This window comes from Leptodactylus fuscus, chromosome 10 (assembly GCF_031893055.1).
Source record: "Leptodactylus fuscus isolate aLepFus1 chromosome 10, aLepFus1.hap2, whole genome shotgun sequence".
Lineage (NCBI taxonomy): Eukaryota > Metazoa > Chordata > Amphibia > Anura > Leptodactylidae > Leptodactylus > Leptodactylus fuscus.
This window is the reverse complement of record NC_134274.1, coordinates 45,962,801-45,973,572: the sequence shown is the minus strand read 5'-3', so window position 1 is coordinate 45,973,572 and position 10,772 is coordinate 45,962,801. Positions and strand designations below refer to the sequence as shown.

General features: G+C 38.5%; 1 protein-coding gene across 5 annotated transcripts in view; it reads right to left on the bottom strand.

Annotated features, from left to right (window-relative positions):
* Window positions 1-945: 945 nt before the first annotated feature.
* CCSER2 (coiled-coil serine rich protein 2) overlaps window positions 946-10,772 on the bottom strand; it is a 122,186-nt gene continuing 112,359 nt past the window's right edge. For 2 of the 5 annotated variants that reach the window (XM_075257725.1, XM_075257726.1), the window contains exon 10: window positions 946-6,433. In XM_075257725.1, the coding sequence (XP_075113826.1) occupies window positions 5,393-6,433 (1,041 nt within the window). In that variant the 3' untranslated portion in view covers window positions 946-5,392. The remainder of the gene's footprint in view (window positions 6,434-10,772) is intronic. The other 3 variants (XM_075257727.1, XM_075257729.1, XM_075257728.1) reach the window with 2 other exon arrangements.

Sequence of the window (10,772 nt, the reverse complement as noted above, 5' to 3'; positions counted from 1 at the left end):
CAATCAGCGCTGGCTCTGCCGGAGGAGGCGGAGTCTAAGGTCGGACCTGAATGGAGACTGGTGTGGAGCTATCTTAGACTCCGCCTCCTCCAGCAGAGCCAGCGCTGATTGGTCGAGTTCCGTACTCTGGCCAATCAGCACTGGCCAATGCATTTCTATGGGGAAAAGTTAGCTTGCGAAAATCGCAAACTGACAGGGATTTCCATGAAATAAAGTGACTTTTATGCCCCCAGACATGCTTCCCCTGCTGTCCCAGTGTCATTCCAGGGTGTTGGTATCATTTCCTGGGGTGTCATAGTGGACTTGGTGACCCTCCAGACACGAATTTGGGTTTCCCCCTTAACGAGTTTATGTTCCCCATAGACTATAATGGGGTTCGAAACCCATTCGAACACTCGAACAGTGAGCGGCTGTTCGAATCGAATTTCGAACCTCGAACATTTTAGTGTTCGCTCATCTCTATTCACAACCCCTTTTAGAAAGTGGGGGGGAAGAGCCCACAATATTCCCACACAAATAGCATAGAAAGTCAATTGTGTAGGATTAAGGTGTATTAATGACCGACAAACAAAATCTATTCAAGGTCAATGAGTTTTAGAGGTGTAAAGGCTAGTTCAAACATAGTTCTTTGGTCCAGATTTAGACGGGGAATCTGCGTCAAAAAACTGCCTCCCATTGAATTCAATGGGATCGGGTCATTTCCTTTTTGTGAGAGTGGACCTGCCCTATTATCCACGTCAAGACAATCCTTCTGGACTAGGCCCATTCATTTGGGCCTAATCCGGAGCGGAAAGCTGTGACTGTTGGAAGCTGCGACTAGCGCATTTCGGTCCGGATTCTGACGTGGCTTCCCATGTCAACATCCGGACCAAAAACACTATGTGTGAACTAACCCTAAGGTTCTCAATTTAAAATAAGCAAAAATAATGAGCGAGGCCCGTTACAAACATGTGATATTTATTTTTCTTCTTAAAGACAATTTAGACACAGCAATTATAAAACAGGTACATTTTATTATTATTTGTACATGGAAAGAAAGCCAAACAACAGGAGGCAAGTTGATAATTTTAGGCACAACTCCAAGCAGTAAAGCTCATTTAAAGTGCATATAGTTCCCCCATCACCTTAATTTATTACTTGTTCTTCTACACATGGTACAGTAGTTTATTTTTCCTTTCCTCTTTAAAGATATTGCACAAAATATTATACAAGACAATTGTGTCAGTAAATTTGCTAAGTAGCCTAGTAAATTATCAATGGACGACTTCGAAACCAACTTTCTGTAAACACTTGTTAGAGTACAGTGAACAAATGGGAATGAGCGGACAAAAAAAGGAAAAAAAAAGCATAACAGAATCAATGAAGGCACTCGATCGCGTAACGACTTTTGTCCTATTTCTTTCTCGTATGTTGGCCTTTCGTAATGTTTCTCCATGTCAGATACCTGGGAAAATAAGATCTGTCCTATTGTTCTGCCCAGGAGATATGCCCTGCCAAAGGTGGTTCCATAGAGTGCCTTGCTTTAGACTTTCTTAGATGTCATGCAAATGTACTACACTTAGTATGGGAATATTTAGACGCATTTAGCCACTGCTACTTTTCCTCTATCTCAGACAAGGTGTATTACTATGTTTAGTTACACTTAGACATTAACTGGGCCATGATCCATTATCTATAAAATAGGCATTCTATGCAAAAACACATGCATCCCAAGCTATGCGGGCATCTACATGGTCCAAAATACATGTTATTGTCTGTTGTTCATATCTATCTCATGTAAGCACCTACATAACTGTTGGTCACATGATCTTGCTTTATCCCCTGTGTGGCTAAAACAGGTGACAATGTTCAGAAAATCATGTTTTATTGAAAAATCTTCACACAGAGTTAAGTGGCACTGATTCTGCCACGATAACTCACGGCATAATCAGCACTGATAAAAAGACTCCCATTGAGTTCTTCCACGTGCAAGAAATCAATGGAAGGCTTTTTAACACATTGATTTGAATGCGGAAAACGGAACCCAACCAATGGGAGTCTTTTTATCAGCGCTGATTCTGCCATGTATCGTGGCAAAATCAGCGCCACTTTACTCCGTGTGAACGCACCCTAAGGGACTCAATGCTCTTAATGAAACTTAATACGCGAATTGTAATACAACAAACCACATAAAGGTATTAAGGTATGAAGATGGAAACATAGTTTATAGTGTTGAGCGAATAGTATTCATTGAATACCTCGCCGGCATAGGAATGCGTATAATCGGCCGAACACCAAGATGTTAAACACATGGAATCTTTGGCCGATTACACGCATTCCTATGCCGACGAGGTATTCCACGAATACTATTCGCTCAACACTTAAAACTATGTTTCCATCTTCATACCTTAATACCTTTATGCGGTTTGTTGTATTACAATTCACGTATTAAGTTTCATTAAGAGCATTGAGTCCCTTAGGGGGCAACACTCAGTTTACTGTAGTTAAAGTGGCCCTCGGTTCTAATGGGATAGCTTATATCATGGATATCTGGCCACACACTACTTCTTGCTGTGTATTACCTGACATTCATGAGACCAAAAATTTGGAGTGACAAGTTATTGAATAAATGTAGCAGCAAATCTATAACCTCAGGAAAACAACAGTTCTCACAATTCAGTAAAAATTCCAATGTTCTAGATATATATTGTTCATAGCAAGTGACCTTCATCACATTAAGACAAATTTACCAAATCAGCAGCATGGCCATTGGAATCGGTGTGTAATCTTCATATATGCTGCGTAAACCAACTACGGTACTCAAAATGGAAAAGTACATAAAGGTTTCATTCTTAACTAATGAGTGGAAAGTGACACTAAGTTCAACGGGGTTTTAGGTCCAAATTTCTTTGCTGATTAATTTCTTAATATTCTTTTAAAGGTCTGCATAGCCATATAAACAATAAAATTCTGTCTGCCTATAGAGGCCACCAGAGGAAGCTTAGGAGTTTACTGGATACATTGCAAGACATAATAAGATACTATGCAGTACACGTATAAGTGCCTCCTAGTGGTATCTTCAAGCAGCCAAAAGTGCAATTAGAAGTCTATTTTCCAGTACAGAGCTTCAAATTCCCTGCATTTTAATAACTAATAATATATAAAATATGAATAATAAATATTAATAGATTAATAATGAACCAGCACAAAAAATTGGATCTAAGAGTGACAAGGTGGTCAATTACTAGAATGCCCTTATTTAACTTGCAGTTGGTTAGTAATGCAGCTTCTTGAAGAGCTCTATTGATGAGGGACCCACATTACTACTAGAAACTAGTGATGAGCAAGTAGTATTCGATCAAATACCTCGCCGGCATAGGAATGTGTGTAATCGCCCGGATACCAAAGGGTTAAACGCTTCGAATATTCAATGCGTTTAACCCCTTGGTATTCGGCCGATTACACGCATTCCTATGCCGGCGAGATGTTCGATTGAATACTGCTCGCTCATCACTACTAGAAACACGTCATTCTAATATTTATTATTGGACCAATAGATTAAGCATAGACTTCAGTATAGACTTCAATAAGCCTGCTGACTGTGTGGGTCAAGCTAAAGACGTCGAAAAGTAGTTTGGATTCTTTGTTCACGCAATACAGTATCTTCAAGTATGGTCACTGTTAGTTATGAGCAGTTATGAGCGAGTAGTATTCGATAGAGTACCTCGCCGGCATAGGAATGTGTGTAATCGGCCGAACACCAAGGGGTTAAACGCATCGAATATTCGAAGCGTTTAACCCCTTAGTGTTCGGCCGATTACACGCATTCCTATACCGGCGAGGTATTCGATCGAATACTACTCGCTCATCACTAGTCACCGTCAGCATTTCTAAGAGAAAGTACACTACAGTTCTTTATAACAAAGAAGAACAAACCATATTCGTAAATCCACAAAATATTCTGCATGTTTCTACATTTTATCATCCTCTTTTATATTTAACTTGGAAAAAAAAAAATTATTAATGCTCATGTTGGGTTAAAAAAATTTGTAGGAAGAAATTGCTCTAACACCCCGCTACACTTTTGTTCTGATCCTTCCCCGGTCCAGCGCTAGTGACCCAACTGGACTTTCCGGTTTCCCTTGTCACACAGGAACTTACTGCTTTGGACATAAGTGGCCGGGGCTTGGCTGAGCTGCATGTTCTGTGTGTTGAGAGGAACCAGAAGAGAGACCTGTGGGAAACCTAGGAAGTGTCAGAACCGGAGTGTCAAGGATGGGTAAGTATTGGACTTTTATTTTTTAACACCAGTTTTCCCTTTGCTAATTCCTTTAGTAGCGCTTTGGTACTATTATTAAAGTAAATCTTACCGTTTCGGTCCACATATTTAATCTAAAAATGCCTTTTCACAATAACAACTGAAATGCCAAATTATCTGTATTGTGCATGTGTAGAAACATAGTCAATGGCTTGACATCGATTGACAGACTCAAATGTGTACAGTAGGATGTGAATAAATACTCTCATTGTAAAAAAACAAAAAACGTAAGGGGCATTGTGCAAAAAGCTAACCTTGATGCAATAAATACAATGTATACTCTCAAATAATTAAATAAGTTACATACTTGCATAGCACTTGAAAAGGCGAAGGACAATGTACAACGGACAGAAAACTATACATAACTTATAAATATCTGATACGCTGTTGCGCTATGGAATAATGGAGGCTTTAGTACCGGGGCGACAAAATCGGCAAGCAAGGTTTTAACACTTGAAATGTGGTTAATGATTTAGCAAAGCAGATATAGAAATTTACAGAATATGGGACACCTCTAACTAAATGTCTTATCCACATCATGGTAACAAAAATGGACACATAAAGGTCATCAAATATAAAAAATAATGATTGGAGGGAATATGACTCAATAATAAATGAATTACTATCTTCAGGTCCTTTTACATAGGCAGCCATAGATACATCAAGTTGATCGGTGGTCGTTTAGCCCCCATTTACATATAGTTAAGTTTGCAGTTGTGTCGATGTAACAAGCATTTACCCAATTGTTTGCCCCCATTTGTTGGCAGGACATACCCTTAAAGGATGATCTACAATACACAAGCGCTTTCTCGTCTGGGTATGTTTAGATGGGGCAGCGCTTGGGAACGAACTTTTACGCAAACTTTTTTTTATCTAATCGTCAACCCATGTAAAAGGACCTCAAAGTCATAGGTATCAAAAACAATCCTCTTAGAGTTCTTGTTACTTACAATGACAAGGGCACATTAAAGCATTAACAACAAAAACTGTCATTCTATGGACAAGGTAATTGTTTATTTTTCCATTAAAAACTTTGATACATATAATGCCTTGGTTTTTTAAATTTTATATATATATTTATTTCCATTTTGTTTCTTAATGTGCCTTTGGTTGTGGGAGACGCGATTGTCTTTTTGGGACCAAGCTTTCGACGTTTTCATGCAGACTCTCTTTTTTATTGCTCGGTGGCTTTGTGACGGCCGTAGGTGAACCTTTTACCGGCGATTTCTGAGGTTCGCTCAATACATCTAACTTGGAACTGTTCGGTTTCTTAAGTTTACTTGGGGGTCTGAGCATAGAACCCTTGGGCATTAACTTGCTAGTTGGTTTTGAGGTTTCTGCTGTAGGGACTTGTGTTTCCGTCGGTAAAGCTACTTCGGACGACACGTTGCCGTTACTGACCGATGGTGACGAGTTGTGGCTTAAGGGTTTTGTGTCTGGCATGGTCATACGTGACTTGGAGTGAACAGCAGGACACAATGAATCCAAATTGCTTAAGGCTGAATTGGGAATTGCTTGTTTAGGCCGCTGATGTAATGAATGATCGCTGTGTACTGATGACTGAACCTTCTGTACCACACTTTGAGAATCATTTGATGCCTGGGTCAAAGAAGGACTTGAAGCCAAATCCCACATCTGAGGATCCTTTGAGGAGGGGATTGAAGAATTGGTAACTCCTTTCTGCGCCAAAGCATTGTGTATTTTTGGTCTGGGGAGATGTAAAGTTTTTGACTTTGGAATCTCTCCAGACGATGCAGCAACAGAATTGACATTAACTTTCAACTTTACGTCTTTCTTAGTGCCAGCTGAAATAGATGCTACAACATCCAAAACTTCTTCTTGCGTTACATTTTTGTTATCATCAAACCGTTCATGACTTTTAAGATCACCTACTTTAACATTTTTAGGATTGTCGGCTACGTCATCTATCTTCAACCGTGTACTCAAAAGGTCGCTCAGTTCTTTTTCAGGAACTTCAGATAAGGTTCCAGTATCTCCTGTTTGACAGTAAGAAACTGGATGGTAGATGTTGTCTTTAGTTATACTTTGGAGCTCTGCAAGTGGATGTGCTATTAATTTTCCCGAGGTGTGGTCTGTAGTACTGGGGGTGCTGATGGAACGCTGTAGTACTTGAGGCTAGACAAAAATAAAAAAAAAATATTATATAAAAAATATACATTATATGGTTTGCACACGTGTGTAAAATGTACAATTCCATTATGTTACATGCACAAATAACTAAAGCTTTATGCCGAGTGACATGTACAATTGAGAATATTATATGGGTAAGACCATCGTCTCTGGTTATCCAAAACATTCATGCTAATAGGAAATTCCAAACATGCAGTAATTCATTGAAAAAGTCAATTCCACTGGAATAAAAGCACACAAAGTGAAAGCTATATAGCAAGGATTGAGAATACATGTACAGTCCTATGAAAAAGTTTGGGCACCCCTATTAATCTTAATCATTTTTTGTTCTAAATATTTTGCTGTTTGCAACAGCCATTTCAGTTTGATATATCTAATAACTGATGGACACAGTAATATTTCAGGATTGAAATGAGGTTTATTGTACTAACAGAAAATGTGCAATATGCATTAAACCAAAATTTGACCGGTGCGAAAGTATGGGCACCCTTATCATTTTATTGATTTGAATTCCCCTAACTACTTTTTACTGACTTACTGAAGCACAAAATTGGTTTTGTAACCTCAGTGAGCTTTGACCTTCATAACCAGATGTATCCAATCATAAGAAAAGGTATTTAAGGTGGCCAATTGCAAGTTGTTCTCCTATTTGAATCTCCTCTGAAGAGTGGCATCATGGGCTACTCAAAACAACTCTCAAATGATCTGAAAACAAAGATTGTTCAACATAGTTGTTCAGGGGAAGCATACAAAAAGTTGTCTCAGAGATTTAACCTGTCAGTTTCCACTGTGAGGAACATAGTAAGGAAATGGAAGACCACAGGGACAGTTCTTGTTAAGCCCAGAAGTGGCAGGCCAAGAAAAATATCAGAAAGGCAGAGAAGAAGAATGGTGAGAACAGTCAAGGACAATCCACAGACCACCTCCAAAGAGCTGCAGCATCATCTTGCTGCAGATGGTGTCACTGTGCATCGGTCAACTATACAGCGCACTTTGCACAAATAGAAGCTGTATGGGAGAGTGATGAGAAAGAAGCCCGTTTCTGCACGTACGCCACAAATAGAGTTGCCTGAGGTATGAAAAAGCACATTTGGACAAGGCAGCTTCATTTTGGAAACAAAAATTGAGTTGTTTGGTTATAAAAAAAAGGCGTTATGCATGGCGTCCAAAAAGAAACAGCATTCCAAGAAAAACACATGCTACCCACTGTAAAATTTGGTGGAGGTTCCATCATGCTTTGGGGCTGTGTGGCCAATGCTGGCATCGGGAATCTTGTTAAAGTTGAGGGTCGCATGGATTCCACTCAGTATCAGCAGATTCTTGAGAATAATGTTCAAGAATCAGTGACGAAGTTGAAGTTACGCCGGGGATGGATATTTCAGCAAGACAACGATCCAAAACACCGCTCCAAATCCTCAGGCATTCATGCAGAGGAACAATTACAATGTTCTGGAATGGCCATCCCAGTCCCCAGACCTGAATATCATTGAACATCTGTGGGATGATTTGAAGCGGGCTGTCCATGCTTGGCGACCATCTAACTTAACTGAACTTGAATTGTTTGTCCAAAATACCTTTATCCAGGATCCAGGAACTGATTAAAATCTACAGGAAGCGACTAGAGGCTGTTATCTTTGCAAAAGGAGGATGTACTAAATATTAATGTCACTTTTCTGTTGAGGTGCCCATACTTTTGCACCGGTCAAATTTTGGTTTAATGCATATTGCACATTTTCTGTTAGTACAATAAACCTCATTTCAATCCTGAAATATTACTGTGTCCATCAGTTATTAGATATATCAAACTGAAATGGCTGTTGCAAATACCAAAATATTTAGAACTAAAAATGATTAAGATTAATAGGGGTGCCCAAACTTTTTCATAGGACTGTATTTAAGGGTCTAAAAAGTGATTCGGGGGAGCACCCGAAAAGATACATATCTATGAATTCACTAGCTGTAGTATGTACAGTATATCCTGGTTCAACGTACAAGACAATATGTAATCCAGGTATAGAGAATTTCCAGTAGGCTTTTGAAACCCATTAGATTATTTTATGAGCCACTATAATTTTTGTAGTAGTTTGGGATAAAAACAAAAAACAAAAACAAAACAAAAAAACAGCAAAGAAAAAAAAAAAAAAAAGACTTTCAAACAAAACAAATTTTGTCCCAATGCGCCAATAGGGCTCATGAGGTTTATAGTTTATATTTAAAAAGGTTACACATTGCATACTTTTAATAAGTTTATTTAAATAATTGTTTTTAATACTGTGTGGTCATAGTTTTTTTCAGCATATACTATTTAGCAATATACTATATCAGAAAATATCAATCCCCACCATATCTTACAACTTTAAAGTATAGAAGTAGGCCTCATGATATAAAAAGTTAAGCATTTCTATAAATTCTAAAGAATGTTGTTTGAATTAAAAAGGCAATAGTAAAAGACAAAAAAAAACATATTATATATTACTACTAGAGAAGTAGAGTAGTATTCGATCGAATATCTCGCCGGCATAGGAATGCGTGTAATCGGCGAACACCAAGGGGTTAAACGCTTCGAATATTCAATGCATTTGAACACCCCTTGGTGTTCGGCCGCTTACACACATTCCTATGGGAGCGAGGTATTCGATCGAATACTACTCGCTCATCTCTAGTGCCTAGGAGATAAGCCCCATTTGAGTAAAAAAAACTACAGCGATACAGGGAGGTTTTATTTGCCAGATATATACTAGAGGGACAGACCTGTAATACAGATAATAGTAAAATAAATAAGTTATGGAAAATGGAGGAAGATTTGAATTGTCAATGTTATTTATCTGTATTCCTCTTTTCAGAGTAAGCAACGTAAAATTAAATTTCCTATTCTATAACTTTAAGATGGTCAATGGATGATTGAATGGCTGCATCACGGTATGGCTAGCTTAATGGTCAGAACTTTGTATTTTAATTTTTACATTACAAAATGCTGTAGTCATTATAAGGCAATTCACTAATGTTAAAATAATAAAATGGGCATGACAAACGCGTACTTGTATCTACCTTCCATCGAGTCATCTATCCTGCTTTAAAACTTTTCACCTAGGAATAATTAGTTAAAAACAAAAAAAATCGAAAAGAGCACCATTTCACAATGTACCGTAAGTGTTATTTATAGATATATCGCATCTCAGAAGAAAGTGGGGAAAAAAAAAATCGAAATTAAAAAAAAAAGAAAAAAAAAAAAAAAAAGAAAAAAAAAGTTTAAAGGGGCTAGCTTACTATGACAATCCCTTTCCATATTAAAAGAATAAAAAGATGGCATATTGCTTTATTATTAGTCTGGCCTCTTGGACACTGTTCGCCGAAATTCGACAATAATGATTGATACAAGTGATTGGGTCTAGTTACTGTTCCCAGCATAGGTAGGTAGCAGAGAGCACTGCTGCTAAATCATTGGTGCATACTCTTCATTCTTGGGTTGAGTTCACACAAGGTATTTTGGTCAGGATTTTGAGGCGGAGTCGCCTCAAAATCTTGACCAAAAAACGGCTCCCATTGAAATCAATATGAGCCAGTCAGTTCTTTTTTCCGGGAGAGGTTTGTTCCGGCTCCCGGAAAAAAGAAGCAACATACTCATTCTTCAAGCGGATGCTAAGGTCAGTTCAGCCACGAACCTCCACCTGAAGACACTCCCTCCCGACTAAGCCCATTCATCTGGGCCTAATCTAGAGCAGAATGCTGCGACTGGATGCCGGTGCACTGCACCGGCATCCAGTCGCAGCTACCTGTGTTTTTGGACCGGAATCTGAGGTGGCCTCCGTGTCAAATTCCGGTCCAAAATACCCCGTGTGAACCCGGCCTTATGATTCATGGCCACCCCCCACATCATAAAGTGATGGCACATCCAAGCCATATATTTATAAGATGCAAAATAAATCTTTAAGGCAGGAGTCTAAGACACAACTGAATAACATAAGAAGCCAAAATGCATGTTCTGAATTCCACGGAAACTTAAATTCTGTTTCCTTTTATTAATTTATGAAATAAAGTATATAGCAATGAAAACAAATCATATATGCAGTAGCAAAACAAACTAAAAAAAAAAAATGGAATATAAAGCCCAAGATATAAAACAAACAATCTCAGGGTTGGTCGATATTAGAAAGTTTAGCCGAATTTAAGCTGCAATGATTTCTAGTTCCGCTCTGCAGCTGCCATATATGTTATAGGATACCAGGGCTTACACAACACTGCCGGAGACTTACTAACTCACTGGTATGTCGTGATCACCCGTAAATAATGTTAAAGGGAAACTACCTTCCTGTGTCAAAATGTA